This window comes from Natrix helvetica, assembly GCF_964273705.1.
Source record: "Natrix helvetica genome assembly, chromosome: 8".
Classification (NCBI taxonomy): Eukaryota; Metazoa; Chordata; class Lepidosauria; order Squamata; family Natricidae; genus Natrix; species Natrix helvetica.
Genome location: NC_138559.1, coordinates 24,473,700 through 24,491,501, shown reverse-complemented (window position 1 = coordinate 24,491,501; position 17,802 = coordinate 24,473,700). Strand labels below are relative to the sequence as shown.

The 17,802-nt window shown below is 46.2% G+C and overlaps 1 protein-coding gene across 1 annotated transcript in view; it reads left to right on the top strand.

The window, feature by feature from the left end:
• Positions 1-17,802, top strand: part of SORL1 (sortilin related receptor 1) — a 71,605-nt gene that overhangs the window by 49,719 nt on the left and 4,084 nt on the right. The window contains exons 28-46 of the mRNA XM_081961098.1: positions 232-363; positions 444-575; positions 1,425-1,559; positions 2,924-3,079; positions 4,404-4,553; positions 6,830-6,958; positions 7,581-7,707; positions 8,201-8,370; positions 8,609-8,721; positions 9,550-9,654; positions 10,572-10,644; positions 11,990-12,072; positions 13,034-13,130; positions 13,803-13,987; positions 14,380-14,499; positions 15,499-15,663; positions 15,961-16,135; positions 16,862-16,968; positions 17,719-17,802. The exon at positions 17,719-17,802 is cut by the window's right edge and continues 109 nt beyond it. Of these exons, the coding sequence (XP_081817224.1) occupies positions 232-363; positions 444-575; positions 1,425-1,559; positions 2,924-3,079; positions 4,404-4,553; positions 6,830-6,958; positions 7,581-7,707; positions 8,201-8,370; positions 8,609-8,721; positions 9,550-9,654; positions 10,572-10,644; positions 11,990-12,072; positions 13,034-13,130; positions 13,803-13,987; positions 14,380-14,499; positions 15,499-15,663; positions 15,961-16,135; positions 16,862-16,968; positions 17,719-17,802 (2,438 nt within the window). The remainder of the gene's footprint in view (positions 1-231; positions 364-443; positions 576-1,424; positions 1,560-2,923; positions 3,080-4,403; positions 4,554-6,829; positions 6,959-7,580; positions 7,708-8,200; positions 8,371-8,608; positions 8,722-9,549; positions 9,655-10,571; positions 10,645-11,989; positions 12,073-13,033; positions 13,131-13,802; positions 13,988-14,379; positions 14,500-15,498; positions 15,664-15,960; positions 16,136-16,861; positions 16,969-17,718) is intronic.

The window sequence follows — 17,802 nt, the reverse complement described above, 5'->3', positions numbered from 1 at the left end:
TAAAATTGGAAACAATGGAAATATAATGTAAAATGAATTACGTTTTTTGGTGGGAATGTTAAAGGGGGAATTCAGACAACACTGTTCACAAAAGAAGTTTTATTATGTAACAAAAATAAATAAAAAACTTTTTTTTAAAAAAACCAAAAACTTTCTTTCCCAACACTTCTTATCCTTCTTTCTTTCCTTCCTCTCAACCTCCCATCCTTGCTCTGTTTTGCCACTCTGGAGAATCCCTCTGCACACACTACATGGATTTCATGTGCAAGAACCGGCAACAGTGCCTGCTTCGCTCCATGGTGTGCGACGGGACCTTGCACTGCCGCGATGGCTCGGACGAAGATCCCGCCTACGCCGGGTGTTGTAAGTCAAAGCGGCTAGGAAAATTGGATTTCCGTAATCGGGGCCTTTCCCTCCCCTAACAAGAACTGGCTTCCTTGCAGCCCAGGATCCAGAATTCCATCGCACTTGTGACCAGTTCAGCTTCCAGTGTCAGAACGGGGTGTGTGTCAGCTTGGTGTGGAAATGTGACGGCACCGATGATTGCGGAGACTACTCGGACGAGGCCAACTGTGGTGAGTGGAGAATGTGCCACTGGAAGGAAAGGAGACTTGGTAGGAGAGGGGAACGAGTGATGTCAAATATCCTGACCCCATTGTCCAAGCAAGAGTGGTGCGGTGGCCTAGAGGTGGCGCTCTCACCTCACAGTCAGGAGGCTGTGAGTTCGATCCTAGGTAGAGGCAGATATAGTCTCAATGAGAATATAACTGCTGGAAAAAAACTCCTCATTGGCAACAGGAAAGGTATCTGGCCAGTAAACACTTAGTTCCATTCAGTTGCCCAGACTCCACCTCACAAGGGATTATCCTATCCAAACGCGACAAATCCTCTGTACTTAAATCAAAGATTCCTTTATTAGGAGCGCCAGCAGCCCCGGCAAAAAGTTTCTGACTCACAGCAGGCTTACACGTCTGTCTGGCAGGGAGATGAATAGTTGTCTGCCACATCTATTCATCTCCGTTCCCTGCCTTTTATCCCCAAACCTAGGGTGGAGCTTCACTAGCAGCGATGGCTCTTCCATCCCAAGGACCAGCCCATAGATTTCCACTGCTCTCCTCTCCTCTGCCTTCTGCGCATCTGTGTGTCAGGCACTGGACCCAGCTGTTCCTCCTCTTCCTCATCAGTCACCTCCAGACCTGGGGGCTGTTGACTCTCCATCTGAGGGCTGACAGACGGCCCAGGCTCCGCCTCTGTCTCTCTCTCCCTCTCTCTCTCTCTGACAGCTCCATTTCCCTCTCTGAGCTCTGAGATTTGCCTTGATGCCCTGACCCCCACGTCTCCTCCTCCTCCTCATCTGATTTGGCTGCTAGAGGGTCCACAACATAAGGTAGTGAAAACTGACTGGCATATTTCGTCCTGGCTAGAAAACCCAACCGAAGCCCCCAGCTGTTCTCGGTATTACCAGTTCCAGTGTGACAACGGGCACTGCATCCCGAACCGATGGAAGTGCGATCAAGAAAATGACTGTGGAGATTGGTCGGATGAGAAGTCGTGCGGTGGTAAGAGCACGTCCTTTTTTCCAGTTACTCAAAGTTGGTCCTCTGAGGTCCTGGAATCGGGAACTATGTTTTTGTAGATGCAGACTAAAATCACATTTGTCTTTTTGGCCGCCGCCTCCCGCGAGTGACTTATATTTTGCTTCGCATAAACAATGGTTGCAAAACCGTTCCATTCCACCGGTGAAATCTGTTGGGATCCTTTCTGATTTTACTTCCCTCCTTTGCAGGATTTGGCTTTGTTTCCCTGCAAGTTTGATAAAAAAAAGAAATTCCCTCCATCTCACCTTCTAAGTCAGAGGTCTCCAAACTTGTCCACCAGCATGAGGAATTCTGGGAGATGAAATCCACAAGCTGCCAAGTTTGGAGACCCCTGCCCTAAGTCGTGAATAAATTTTCGGAAGCAGACGGGATCAGGATTGAATCTATTTGCTACCTTTCCCGGGCAGGTGAAGTACCTGCCTACTGATTGGTTGTAGCCTTATCTTTTGAGAACATGCCGTCTATGCGAAGACCTCAGTAGAAGCTATTTTCTCAACAGAAGTTTGGGAACAAATATTGGGCCCTTTACAACCTGTGGACTTCAACTCCCAGAATTCCTGAGTCAGCCATGTATGTTGGGGAATTCTTTTTTATTAATCAAGTTTTTATTTTAGTTTTTGTTACACATAACATATTTATGAAGAAAGTGTTGTCCGTTGTTTTTCCTTTTTACATCTTCCCATGCACGTAATCCATTTTACCTCATAATTCTGTTCCAATTTCAGCTCTATTGTTCTTTTTCCATATTTTCCATTTTACTCTTATTTCCTTTTTAATACATCTACAGAATCATTAATTGCCCCTTCAAAGTTAACCCAAGTTTCATCTATTAATCTATTTTACTCCAATGAAAACTTCTAGCTAGTTTTCCATTTCGCGCAGCTTTTTCCTCCATATTCTTGTTCTTCAATTAAACCCTCTGTTGCTCTCTTCTCTCCTGTTCTCTCCCTGGTCTGAGTTATCCATCCATTTCTCTTATTTTTTCCTTGCCATTTAAGGTTCTGCACACATTTTTTTTTTAGCGTAATTCATTGTACATCCACGATCTCGATTTAACTAATTTAACATTTTTTAAAATCGTTTTTACATTATATCACAATAATCCTCTCATGTGCATAATCCCTTTACATCATAGCTCTGTTTTCACTTTACGCCCTATTGGGAAATTCTGAGTGTTAAAGTCCACGAGTGTTAAAAGTTGCTAAATTTAGAGACCCCAGCTCTACAACAATAAAATAGCATTCTTGGCATCCACGTCCTCTTCCTTGACTGTCCCGTCCCCCCCCTTGAGGTTCTACTTTGAAGTTCTTCTGGTTGGAATCTAGGCACTTCAGTCATCCCCAGCACCACGACAGTTCCTGCCACGTGTGGCCCAAATCACTTCCGGTGTAACAGTGGGACGTGCATCATGAACAGCTGGGTTTGCGATGGATACCAAGACTGTGCCGACGGATCCGACGAGGAGGCCTGCCCCACCGCACGTAAGGCGCCCTCCTCTTCATGCTTCCCCCTTTCACCGATTTCTAGACATTTTGGTGGGTTGGGCAAGAACAGGGGAGAAAATGACCTCACACCGCGGTGCAAATGACACAAATCGCGTCATTCGTGGGGCTTGTGTTACACAACACGACAGGTTAGGTGGAGAAGACCTAAGAGCTGCCAGATGTTCAGGGAGGAATCACAGCAAAGCCAACTCCCAGGAGATAATTAATTTGCTTCCCAGGGCCATCGGTTAGCAACCTGTTGCCACTGGAGATATGCTACGTTCACTCATAATAATAAGACAGGGTTTTTTTAGGAAGGGAGTTGAGGAACAAGCATTAATGGCTTGGCAAGTTTTTTTATTTTATATTGTTTATACATATCAATATAGGGACGCTGTGGCTCAGTGGCTAAGACGCTGAGCTTGGCGATCAGAAAGGTCGGCGGTTCGAATCCCTAGTGCTGCGTAATGGAGTGAGCTCCCGTGACTCGTCCCAGCTTCTGCCAACCTAGCAGTTCGAAAGCAGGTCAAAAATGCAAGTAGAAAAATAGGGACCACCTTTGGTAGGAAGGCAACAGCGTTCCGTGCGCCTTCAGCGTTGAGTCAAGCCAGCCACATGACCACGGAGACGTCTTTGGACAGTGCTGGCTCTTCGGCTTTGAAACGGAGATGAGCACTGCCCCCTAGAGTCGGGACGACTAGCACATATGATGGCTCAGATTTAGGACTAGGAAGGATCAGAAACTCACAGCTCTGGAGCCACATGTGGCTCTTTCATCCCTCTGCTGCCGCTTCCTGTCACTGGTCGGCTCCACAATTGATAGGGCTTTCGGTTAGGACAGGTATAGGAAATAGGGCGCTGCACTAGGAGGAGACTCTATGGTGGGGGAACCAGACTTCCAATCAGCTCCAGAATTGAACGGGGGGCTTCAGGTTAGACTTGTGTGGCTCTTGGAGTGTTTAAGGTTTCCGACCGCAGGATCAGCTCCTGGTTTGGAAGCGGCAGTCGTGTCTTCTCCAGTCTCAACAGCTTCACTCTGCCATCTGGTGGTAAAGAAACCGCCCTTCCCTATAAACATAAATTGTAGCCCAACCAAGCTATTCTCTAACGCAGTCTTCCTGAACCTGGGCTGTTTTTCAGATGTGTGGACTTCAACTCCCAGAATTCTCCAGCCGACCGGCTGGAGAATTCTGGGAGTTGAAGTCCACACATCTGAAAAACAACCCAGGTTCAGGAAGACTGCTCTAATGAAACAGGGCAGTAGCATCTCTATGGCTTCTGATAATGCATGTTTTTCCCCCCACACCCTCTGCCCACCCAGCCGTTGGTGCCAGTTCCACGTCTGCCAGTGTTCATGGACGGTGCAGCCGCTTTGAATTTGAGTGCCAGCAGACCAAGAAGTGCGTTCCAAACTGGAAACGCTGCGATGGCTTGAAAGATTGCCAGGACGGCACGGATGAAGTGAACTGCCGTAAGTCTTCCTTGGCTTTACGGGGAACTCCTGAAAGAGCCCCGCTGTGCCAGGAGATCCCCCTTGGCTTCTCTCTTACCGGACAATGCTGGGACGTCAGAGTGAAAATAAATCAGTAAGGGCAACAAGGGAAAGGAGGAGGGGATGAAGAGGGAAAAGAAGAAAGGAGGAAGGAGGAGGAGGAGGAAGAGGGAAAGGAAGAAAGGGTGAAGCAGAGAAAGTAAGGGTGGGGAATTAAGAGCAGGAGAGAGGGTTAAAAAAAAGGAGAAGGGAGAAGGAGAGGGGAAAGAGGTGGGAAGAAGGAAGGAGGAGGAGGGAAAGGAAGAAAGGGTAAAGCAGAGGAAGTAAGAATGGGGAATTAAGAGCAAGAGAGAGGGTAAGAAAGAGGAGAAGGAGAGAGGAAAGAGAGGGGAAGAAGAAAGGAAGGAGGAGGAGGAAGAGGGAAAAGAAGAAAGGAGGAAGGAGGAGGAGGAGGAAGAGGGAAAGGAAGAAAGGGTGAAGCAGAGAAAGTAAGGGTGGGGAATTAAGAGCAGGAGAGAGGGTTAAAAAAAAAGGAGAAGGGAGAAGGAGAGGGGAAAGAGGTGGGAAGAAGGAAGGAGGAGGAGGGAAAGGAAGAAAGGGTAAAGCAGAGGAAGTAAGAATGGGGAATTAAGAGCAAGAGAGGGTAAGAAAGAGGAGAAGGAGAGAGGAAAGAGAGGGGAAGAAGAAAGGAGGAAGGAGGAGGAGGAGGGAAAGGAAGAAAGGGTGAAGCAGAGAAAGTAAGGGTGGGGAATTAAGAGCAGGAGAGAGGGGAAGAAAGAGGAGAAGGGAGAAAGAGAGAGGAAAGAGAGGGGAAGAAGAAAGGAAGGAAGAGGAGGAGGAGGGAAAGGAAGAAAGGGTAAAGCAGAGAAAGTAAGGGTGGGAAATTAAGAGCAGGAGAGGGGAAGAAAGAGGAGAAGGGAGAAGGAGAGGGGAAAGAGAGGGGAAGAAGAAAGGAGGAGGAGGGAAAGGAAGAAAGGGTGAAGCAGAGAAAGTAAGGGTGGGAAATTAAGAGCAGGAGAGGGGAAGAAAGAGGAGAAGGGAGAAGAAGAGGGGGAAGGAGGAAGGAGGAGGAAAAAAGAAGGTAGAGAAGGGAGGTTGAGTAGATGGAAGGAGTAAGGTTGTTGCAAAATAAGATGGAGGCACGGGGTGGCAAGGAAGTGACCCAAACTGTATTATATATGTGTGTGTAAAAATGAGTGTAGAGGCTAAGGATAAACAGACAAAGTGCTAAATAACAATTATAAAAAGCTAGATTTATGAATGAAAGGGAAAAATAATAAACTTTTTAAAAAAATGACTAAATAGGCCCAAGCTGGTCTGAATCGGCTGAATGCCTCCTCTGGAATGGTTTCTAACCTGTATCCCTGGTTTTGCCTTCCTGAAAAATGGCTGCAGTTGATGAGTTAACCATGGTAGTTCATTTATCCAGTAATCTGAATCAATTAGTTGTACAAAAGCACAATGTCCGTTGGTCACGAACCAACAACCCAATAATTGTATGAATAAACCATTGTATGAATAAACCATTCACTTCTCCTTTAATTTGATTCAATTACTGTATTTTTCAGAATATAAGACGCAGCTCCCCCCCTTAAAAGAGCGCGGAAATGTTGATGTGTCTTATACACCTAATATAGCCATTGTTGGCCTCCCGAAGCCCCGCCCCTGAGGTGTTTTTGCCTTCCCCCAGCCCTACTGAAGCCTGCAGAGTGCTCCTGGGGGCGGGGAGGGCAAAAAAACTTTTTTTCTTACTTACCTCTTCGAAATCTTGGTGCGTCTTATACACTTATAGTCCGAAAAATATGGTAGATCAGAAGGTGGGGAACGATGGCCCTTTTATGACTTGTGGACTTCAAGTCCCAGAGTTCCTGAGCCAACATGACTGGTTTAGGAATTCTGGGAGTTGAAGTCCAAAAGATCCCCACCCCTGAACTGGATGGTACAAAACTTTGGTTGGTCATGAATGGACAAAGCCAATTGTGATGAGTAAACCACGGTAGCTCACTTTTCCATTAATTTGATTCAAGTAGCTCCTACAAAACCATCATATTGGTTGACCATGACTGCACAAACCCAACAATCGTGATGACTTTATAGCTCTACTAGGCTTTTAGGAAAAGAAACAGCATCAAAATCCAGGAATGCTTCTACTATTCAAAGTAGGGCAACAGATTACTTAGTGCGAGGCAACTAAGTAAATCCGCCCCGTCTACTTGTTGTAAGATGGCAGTGTTGTACGTTCTTCTGTCTTCCAGCCACTCACAGCACCTTGTTATGCCCTAGTGGATTCAGATGTGAAGATAGGGAGGCCTGCATCATGAAGATGGAACGATGTGACGGTTTTCTGGATTGTCCGGATAGCAGTGACGAAAAGAATTGTACTGGTAAGTCATGGCCTTTAAACAGAAACCCAAAAAGAATTAAGCCGACTGGAATCAAATCAAATCAAATATCTTTATTATGGTCTCTGGCCAGCCTTTCTGATGACCTGTGACTGGAATTCCAGCCCCAATTATGGTCCAAATGCAAGGACCACCTCTATTCCATCCAGTGAGGCTGGTGGGGTGGAGCAAGGGTCACCAACCTTTTGGAGCTCAGGGACCACTAAATTCATAATTTTAAATCCCCCAGACCACTAATATGATCTGCCTAATGACTGGCTGGGTGGGCGTGGCTATGTTGTCATGTGACTGGGTGGGCGTGGGCAACTCAAAGTCACTCATGTCGAGGGGCGCCTTGCCAGCCTTGACTCGCTCCTCCCCTCCCAGCCACTCCCAGCCACTCCCAGTCACTCCTTGCCTGGGTCCTCATTTTACAGAACCTCGGAAGGATGGAAGGCTGAGTCAACCTTGAGCCAGTCAGAATCGAACTGCTGACAGCGAGCAGTGAGTTAGCCCTGCAGTACTGCATTCTAACCGCTGCACTACCACGGCTCTTTAAACTCAATTCCTCCTTTTCAGTTCTTTTAAAATTCAGGAAATCTTTCTTTCTTTCTTTTTTACATAGATGATACCCTTGTCTATAAGGTTCAAAATCTTCAGTGGACAGCTGACTTTTTGGGCAATATCACTTTATCCTGGGCTCAGCCGAAGAAGATGCCTCTCGCTTCCTGTGTCTACAACATCTACTACAGGTAGACGGTCTGATTTTAGCGTTCTTGGTAACTCCTGACATCAGGGAGCTTGGCTGCAGGCTTAAAATTAGGCCCTGTGGGCTAACATAGAACCTCTTATTAGTATGACTGCTATTCCATTCATGGCATATGTAGTAAATTATATGGTACTGTGTGCAGCTCCTAAATGAGCTTTTCTTGGTGGAGATCCAAGGGTGGAGAAGGCAACATGTCCTTTCCTAATGTTGATGGTGTCACTGACCTGATTTGCTCATTACAACGTGCTCATACTTAATTGTGTTTTCCTGAGGAACCTACAAGTAACTGGTTTCATACAACATGCTAAGTCACAGCCTAACCTTATTAATGCTTAGCGGGCACAAACCCAGACATGGATGGAATTAAATGTATTTCTAGCAGCATCAAGGCAAATCATCATTGCATGCATGGAACAGTTTCAACACATCACTCCACCGCTGTGATGTTGCGGTTTTTTGTCCACTCCTGAATCTAGAATGGTGGGAGAAAGCATGTGGAAATCCGTGGAGACCCACAGTAGCAAAACCAACAGCATCTTGAAAGTACTGAAGCCGGATTGCACGTACCAAGTTAAGGTCCAAGTCCAGTGCCTGAGCAAAGTGTACAACACCAACGATTTCATAGTCTTAAGGACTCCAGAAGGACGTAAGCTCCTCTATTTCTTCATAGCCTGCATTGGGTAATGATGGCATAAAAATCTCATATTGCTTGGGCCCAGAGTATTTGGTTGCAGAGGAGAAGGTCTCTGGCACCTTTAGATGACCTCTAAATGAATCAGAATGGAGCTGGAAGGGACCTTGGGGGTATTCTAGTCCAGCCCCCCTGATCAAACAGGAGACCCTCTACCATTTCAGACAATCCTTCTCTTTCTTTCACTCTCCAGTTCCAGATCCCCCCCGCCATCTTCAACTGCACCTGAAGAAAGAAGCTGAAGGCATCGTGGTTTGCCAGTGGGCTCCTCCAGCCAACGCCCACGGTCTAATCAGAGAATACGTTGTAAGTATCTCAGTGTACATGGAGATAAGCAGAATGTTCTGACCGAGGCTTCCCGAGAGCATGAAGGAGACTCCTGGTCCCGACAAAAAACCCTTTTATTAATTTACTGTGAATTCTGCTCATTCGTAGCCAGTAAAGTCTTAGGATTTACAGTCACAGACCTTATCTGGCTTGGAGAGCTGACAGGCCGATATCTGCAGAACTTGGCAAGGAGTCTTGGAGAGTCACAAACGAATTAAGCAAACTAATGGTCTCCTGCAAACTCCCCTCCCCTTTCGCCCCTCTTTTATTCCCTCTGGGAGGGTCCATTCATTGTCCACCTGTGGGCTTACTCCCAAGTCGACCCCTGTTCCTTAGCTCTTCCCTTCGTCTGGCAACTCTGCACATGTGCGGACTGGGAACAGGCTCCAGCTGTTTGTCTGCCTCACTGATGTCTGACTCTGAAGGCAGCTGATAACTGTCAGAGGGCCCTGGCCCCGTCTCTGCCTCCGACACAGAGCCCTCATCAGAGCCTTCCCCAGACTCCAGGACTGGCCATGTTCCTCCCCAACCTCTTCACTGTCCGAATCTCATGCCAGCTCCGTTGGTCGCTGACTGGCCACTGAATCCAATGATGGAGAATTGATTTTAACAGGCATTGGACTGTTAAATAAGGGGTGTGCCATCTTCCCTCCGTATTCAATGTTGGTTTCGCTCCACAAATATCTGGGGTCCAACTTGCAGATTCAAATCTCTCCCTGGAGGCCACGGCAGGATCTTAAAAGATGTAGATTGCTGAAAGGTGACTTTAGCAAGGAGATGGTTGTCCCTATTTTTCTGTCCTGGTAGGTGGAATACAGCAGAGCCGGTTCAAAGGAATGGTCTTCCGTGAGGGCGCCCACTAACTACTCAGAAGTGGAGATGTTGCAGGTCAACGCCTCATATGTTTTCAGAGTGAGTAGATGTCTTCTGTTATTATCTATGAGCAGCGGCTGTTCTTGGCCCGTAGAACTAGGAGATTTCTATTTTTCTGTTGTCCCAAAAAGAATAGATGTTTAAAGCAGCAGTCATCAACTGGTGGTCTGCGAGAACATTTTGGTGGTCTGCAGAAAAATTATTTGCATTTTTAATATTGTACTCAATCAGGGGTCCTCAAACTCTGGCCCCTGGGCCAGATACGTGCAATGAATGCTTGTGTTGCTGCAGAGAGTTTCCCCCTTCGGTGTCTTTTTGTGGGGGGTCAGAGGGGGGAAGAAATTCCAACTTGGGGTCTCCTTCGGACTCCTGGTGCAGGGCTTTGGGCGAACGCTGGAGGGAAGTGCCACTGGTGGGGAGGAACCGGAGAGCTCTGGGATAGAAGCTGTTTTTTCAGCCTATTTGTCCTTGTTTTTATTATCCTGTACCGTCTGCCAGATGGTAATAGTTCAAAAAGAAAAAGTGCCCAGGATGAGATGGATCTTTAAGAATGTTTTGAACTTTCTTAAGGCAGTGGGAGCTATAAAGCTCTTCCAAAGAGGGGAGAGGGCAGCCAATCATCCTCTGGGCAATGACGGGGGGTGGGGGGGAGAGAAGCACAGTGTGCCAAGAGAAGGCTCTATGGCAAGGGGAGGGTTTTCCAGTTGTCTCCACAATTGATAAGGCTTTCGGTGATGACAGGTAGAGGAAAACGTATACCGCGCTAGGAGGAGACTCTATGGTGGGGGAACTGAACTTCCGGTCAGCTCCAGAATTGAACAGGGGGCTTCCGGTTAGGACCTTTGTGGCTCCTGGAGTTTTCTTTTCTGTGGGAAATGGGTTCAAATGGCTCTTTGAGTGTTTAAGTTTGCCGACCCCTGGCCTATTTTAACAAGCCTATTTTCTGTTCTGAAAAGGTTGCGGCAGTCACAAGCCGTGGAGTGGGGAACTGGAGCGATTCCATATCCATACGAACAATCAAAGGCAAAGGTAAAAACTTTTAGGGGTTAATTTCTTGAGTTCTTTTCTCGCAAGGCACGGAGGTTGGTAAAGGCAGCTAGATGGCACCAGCTATGCCACCCTCGCCTGATCTCAAAAAGTTCAGGAGATCCGCTGCCCTCCTTTGACTTGGAGGAGAGAGATCCCAGGACTCTGACAGAGGAGAAGGAGCTCCTTGTAGTAGGAAGCACTTCCAGGTTGTTGCCCCAAAGCCCGTCACATCCATGAAATTATCAATCTCTGAGCTGAAACTTAAGGGATGCTTTACTTCATTGCAGGATATCACTGCCCTAGGGTGGGAAAATGTACTGCCAACCTAAATACATATGCATACTGTATACATATACATACATATCAGGGGTAGGTTGCTGCCAGTATTACTGCTGGTTTGGTGCACGTGCAATTTTGCACATGTGCAGTTGCCCATAAATAGGTCTGCGCATGCACAGAACATTAGAAAATGGGGAAAAAACCATGCCGCGCCGACTGGGGAACCGGTTCGGAGGCGTGGCAGGTCTGGGTTGCTGCCGGTTCCGGTGACCCACGCCGGCAAACCACTACCAGTTCGGCTGAACCAGTCCAAACCGGTAAGAACCCACCTCTGATACATATGTGTATGTATATGCATATATGTATGTGTATGCATATTTATTTGTATATGTATAATGTGAAGGTGTATGTATATAAAGTCCTTTGACAAAACACTTAATCATTCCCCTGGCTCAGCTGATAAGGGAGGAGAGCTTGTGGCTTAGAGGTTAATATAACTGCCTAATATGTAAAAACAGCCCAAGTTTGAATCCCAGCAAGGGTATGGCTAGCTGATGAGAGCTAAATAGCTTATACACACACACACACACACACACACACACACACACACACACACTGTATACATTCACACACACACACGTTTATATATGTAGTATATATAGCCTTTATTATCATTGTACAAAATAAATACAGCGAAATTGGTTTTAGCCTCACTGGTGCAATCCATGATAAAAAATGCAAACAACATAAATAGTATAAAGAATAATCCCAATGCAAGTAATTACGGGAAAAGAAAAGAAAAAACGAAAAACTAGCCATACGTTTCCTTGTGTGCATGGAGTGATTGTGGTTGTGTTTATGAGTTTGACAGCCCAAGGATAGAAACTGTTTTTAAACCTATTTGTTCGGCTGGCTATTTGTATATCTGTAGAAGATAAGGAGAAAGGCAATAGGGAAGTTGAGAATAATGAGAGTAGTACTACCTTTCTAGGTACTAGAAATGCTATCAGATGCTATCAGTGTTTAATCTCATGCCTCTTTCTTCCTCTCTTTTGATCCCATTCAGTTATTCCACCTCCTACGATCCATATTGATAATTACGATGAAAACTCCATAAGCTTTACCCTCAGACTAGACGCCAATATTCAGGTGAGGCATAGTCTTTCTTTCTAACTGCTGCCACTTTTAACTATCTGTAAAGTTGACCCCCCCCCCCCCCAAAAAAGCTGCACCCTCAACAGTTTTCCTTAAGTGGGAGCAATCGAAAATAAAAAAATAAAACAGAATTTTGGGAAAGGAAGGGGAGAAATTATCTAGTGTGTGTTTATTTGTGTGGGTGCAGTTTGGTGTTTATAGTACCAGTTTACAACTCCTGAGCGGGAGAATGTTTAATTATACCAATCTACACATATAAAAATGGCTGTGTGTGTGTGTGTGTATGTTCCAGTATAACTCTGGAACGCCTCAAGCAATTTCAATCAAATTTGGTACACAGATGATTTATGCCCTGGAAACAAATACTGTGGGGGTAAGACACCCCACCACCTCTTGAGGTGTGTGTTCTGTTAAGATACAGCCTGTTGTGACTTAAAATGGATTCTACTGTACTGCCGTAATATGGTTTCTACTGTACAGCGCAGTGGAGTTGCCATGGTATTGGCTTCACAGTACTCCACAAGGGGGCTCCCTCTGGTAAGGGGGGGAAGTCCAAAATTAGAAATTACTTTTGGTCCAGACATTTTCCCCCTATAAATAAATACCTGGGCAACATCAGGTTATCAGCTAGTTCTACATAAATACATTATTGAATATTGGCCAGAATCTAAATAACCAAAATAGGTTTCCTTCCCTGAGTTCACCCACTTTTTACTTCTGTTCACAAAAATCCTTTCTCTTTTCCCTGTATTCATTTTTCTCAGATAGTTGTCAAGGGCTAGCCCCATTCCTTGAGCAAACAGAAGTCAAACCTCTTTGCCTTCGTTTCTGTCTTCTCAAATGGCCTTTTGGTGATGGGGCTCTTTTTGTTCACTCATGTAAAACAAAACCACCCCAAAAATTGATCAGCTATTTTATCTGTCCGTCTTGCACATTTCGTGCTGCTGGTTGACAGGTGAACGGCTACATGGTGAAACTTTTCTGGACTTTTGACACCCACCGACAAGAAAAAAGATCATTCTTTGTAGATGGAGGGAAGTCCGCTCAAACAGGTAAGATGATCTGAGCAAAACTACCAGGGAACAGGGAGATCGAGTCCCCAATAGACCTTTAACCAGGGACTCTTGAATCGAATCAAATCCTTTTATTGTGCTGAAAGGTGAATGGATTGGAATGGAATGGAATAGAATAGAATAAAATAGAATAGTGTTCTGTGCACTTTTGGTGTTTAGTGATGCAGGCCACATGACCACGGAGACGTCTTCGGACAGCGCTGGCTCTTCGGCTTTGAAGCAGAGATGAGCACCGCCCCCTAGAGTCGGGAACAACTAGCACATATATGAGAGGGGAACCTTTACCTTAGAATAGAATAGAATAGAATAGAATAGAATAGAATAGAATAGAATAGAACAATGGAATGGAATGGAAAGGAAAGGAAAGGAAAGGAATGGAAAGGAAAGGAAAGGAAAGGAAAAAATAATAATAGTAGAGTAGAACAGAACAGAAAAGAAAAGAACAGAACAGAATAGAATAGATTAACAGAGTTGGAAAGGACCTTGGAGGTATTCTAGTCCAAGGTGGAAAATCATCTACCATTTCAGACAAATGGTTATCCAAGTCTTCTTAGCAACTTCCAGTGTTGGAGCATTCACAACTTCTGGAGGAATTTTTTCCCCACAGATTCATGGTTCTAACTGTCAGGGAATTTCTCCTGTCTTCCCCAGTGAGGAATTTGACTGCTCAGACGGCGTATGAAATTTCTGCCTGGGCCAAGACGGAACTGGGGGACAGCCCGCTGTCTTTCGCACACGTGGTGACCTGCGGCACGCGGCCGTTCCCCCCCAGCTTGAAGGCCAAAGCGGTCAACCAGACAGCCGTCGAATGCAACTGGAGCGGGCCAAGGAATGTGGTAAGAATTGCGATTTCTTTGATTTATCCCATGGACTGAAAATGTTTGAAAACCCTGGGGCTAAAGCAGGGGTGGGTTCCGGCAGGCATTACTTCCAGTTCGCTCGTGTGTACGCCATGCATGCATGTGCAGTGCAAATAAAATTGTTCTGTGCATGTGCAGAATCAAAAAACAAGATGGCGGTGCCGTAGAGAACCGGTTCTGGGGCGTGGCAGACCTCGGGAGCTGCCGGTTCCAGCGATGCAGGCCGCCAAACCACTACCGGTTCGGCTGAACCAGTCTGAACCTGTAGGAACCCACCACTGGGCTAAAGGATTCCGGGACGTTATTTCCAGAACCGCAGAATTAGCATGTTTATTAATTCTTCCTTATTTCATCTCTACCCCGGCCAGATATATGGCATATTTTATGCCACGTCTTTCCTGGAGCTCTACCGGAATCCTAGCAATGCGACTACAGCTCTCCACAATATGACTGTGATTGTTAACAGGGATGAGCAGTACTTATTCCTGGTAAGGATGGACATTCAATTAATTCCTTTTGGCAATTTCTACAGAAACGTAACTTACCATAACTTACCGTATTATACTCTGTATTTTACATACAGGAGTATAAGACGCACCAGGTTTTTGAAGAGGCAAATTGAAAAAAAAATGGGGGGGGGGAACACTCTGCGGACCTCCCAAAAATGGCCCGGACATATTTGCAAAGGGGGTGGGGTTTCGGGAGGAAAAAAAGTGCTGTATTCCGTGTATAAGACGCGCCAAGATTTTCACCCTCTTTTTTGAGGGAAAAAGGTGCGTCTTATACACTGAAAAATATGGTAAATACAGATGAGAGAGGAGATTTGAAAGTTGTTCCTGTAGGATCCTTCAATCAGATGTCTGGCTGGGGTCACACCCTGTGCTAAGCTGTAGTTTAACCACAATTTGTCCACTATGCTCTCTTAGCTTAGAGTGAGTATTTTTTCTTCCTATCATGGTGGGATTCAAGTTCTTTGATTTAGTGATTGGTGGAATGTAAGTTATGAAAGAATGGAAACCATGAGTTTGCAAAGAAAATAATCCAGTTCATGTCGGTTAGATTCAGGCTATGCTTCGTGATCTGGAAAATCCACATTGTGCTATTCAGGAATGAATCGCTCTACTGCAGGGATCAACAACCTGTGGCTCTGGAGCCACATGTGGCTCTTTCATCCTTCTGCTGCGGCTCCCTGTCGCCAGTCGACACCACAGTTTTGAGAGGAGCTTCCGGTTGGGGGTGGAGGATGGAAGCCAGGAGGAGACTCTATGGCCAGGGGCGCGTTTTCCGGTCAGCTCCACAATTGATAGGGCTTTCGGTTAGGACAGGTAGAGGAAAAAGGATGCCGCACTAGGAGGAGACTCTATGGTGGGGAAACCGGATTTCCGGTCAGCTGCAGAATTGAACGGGAGGCTTCCAGTTAGGACCTTTGTGGCTCTGAGTGTTTAAGGTTGCTGATCCCTGCTCTACTGATATCTCGTTTCCTCCAGGTGCGAGTTATTTCTCCGTACCAAGGTCCACCCTCAGATTATATTGTTGTGAAGATGATTCCTGACAACCGCCTTCCCCCACGACACCTTCACGCTGTCCACCTATCAAAAACATTTGCCGTCATTAAATGGGAGTCACCTTACGATTCCCCAGATCAAGATATGGTAAGAGGGTTGCACCAGTCCATGCTTGGCCCAACGTCCTAAGTGAGATTTAGCTTTTTTCAGACAATGGATCTCTTTTTCCATTAAGCAACGTCTTTCAACCTTGTCAATTTTAAGATGCATGGACTTCCTGGCTGGGGAATTGGCCAGGTGTAGAAGTCCATACCTCTTCAAGTTGTCAAGGTTGAAAGACACTGTCCTAAAATGATGCTCCAACAAGAATACCCTATTTTGTGTTGGACGTTGAAGGACAGTGCCTCTCCTCTGTCCTGAGTTTGCTCTTTTGCTTCTCCCCAGTTGTACGCGGTAGCTGTGAAAGACTTAATAAGAAAGACGGATCGAAACTACAAGGTGAAGACCCGAAACAGCACGGTGGAATATACCATCAAGAAACTGGATCCCGGCGGAAGATACCACATCGTTATACAGCTAGGAAACATGAGCAAAGAAGCTAGTTTGAAAATCAACACAGGTAAGAGCATTTTGGCCTAAGGGCTGAACATCATCCAGAGCGTTTTGAATGTTTTGAAGGGGTGGGCCTTCAAAAGTTTTAGCAAGGGGTTCTCTGCCTGGTTGCTGGGTGGGCGTGGCCATGGTGGGTGTGGCCTAGTCAGCATTCTGCACCATGTCAGAGGCATTTTTGCCCTTTCCAGGCTCCGGGGGCTTTCCTCGAGCCTCTGGGAGAGCGAAAATGGCCTCCCCAGGCTTCCCGAACTTCTGGTAGGCCTGTTTTTCACCCTTCCCAAGCCTCCGTGCGTGCCCTCCTCTTACCTGCATCCAAAATAGGCTGCGTGGGAACTTCTGGGTGGGGCAAGGTGGGGTGGGCGGGGCCCAGAGGTGGGTTCGGACCGGTTCGACCGAGTAGGCAGTAACTCGGCCGGACACGCGACCAAACAGGTTCTATTGGTGCCCCGTCTTGTTTTTTTGCTTCTATGCATGCGCGTATAGCGTGCATCAAGTGCGCATCCCTGAGCAAATTGCCAGGAAAAGAAGCTGGAACCCACCCCTGGTAAGGCCAGCCATGAGTGGGATTTGGGAGTGCACAGAATCTTAGCTAGAGGTTCTCCTGAACCCCTGCAAACCTCCAGCAGCCCCCCTGCATTTACTAAGGGTCTTTCCCCCTCCCTGCATTTACTAAGAAGTTGCTATTACATTTACCTGTCATATATCCCACCTGTCTCTCCAATGTTTGTTTCAGTATCCTTGGCTGCACCTGATGCTTTAAAGATCATACCGGAAAATGACCACATCCTGTTGTTTTGGAAGAGTTTAGCCTTGAAAGAAAGCAAATTTAACGAAACCCGGGTAGGTGGCAGTTGTCTTACAATGACGCTCTTTCCAATCTCCACTGCATTTTATTTGACCTTTCAGTGCATTCCTAGGGTTGCAGGCAAATTGGTTGCGTTCACACAGCACGCCAAGCCACGGTTGCCTAAATGGTGGTTGGTTGGTTTATTTACATTGCACAGGACACATATACAAAGCCTGAATGGCACCTCCCACTGTCAGGGGTTAAGTAACAGAACAAATCCAAAACAAAATCGCTTTGTTTGTGCAGTGCAGCATTATTATTTGTTTAAATGTAGATAACAGAGTTGGAAGGGACCTTGTAGGTCGTCTAGTCCAACCCCCTGCCCCAAGTAGGAGAGCTTACGCCATTTCTGACAAATGGCAGTCCCATCTCTTCTTGAAAGCTTCCAGGGATGAAGCTCCCACAACTTCTGAAGGCAACTTCTATCCCATGGGTTGATTGTTCTCCCTGTCAGAAAAAGTTCCTCCTTATTTCCAGATTGAATCTCTCCTTGGCCAGTTTTCATCCATTATTCCTTATCCAGCCTTCAGGTGCTTTGGAAAATAGCTTAACCCCCTCCTCTGCGTGGCAGCCCCTCAAATATTGGAAGATGCTAACATGTCTTCCCTGGTCCTTCTCTTCACTAGACTAGCCATGCCCAGGTCCGGACATTTCCCCCCTATAAATAAATGCCCGGGCAATGCTGGATTATCAGCACCGGTTCTAAATATTTCCATTCACCTTAAAATAATTTGTTCTTTCAGGGGTATGAAGTGCGAATGTTTGACAGTGGGACCAATACCTCATCATACCTGGGGAACACGACAGAGAATGTCTTCAAGGTTTCC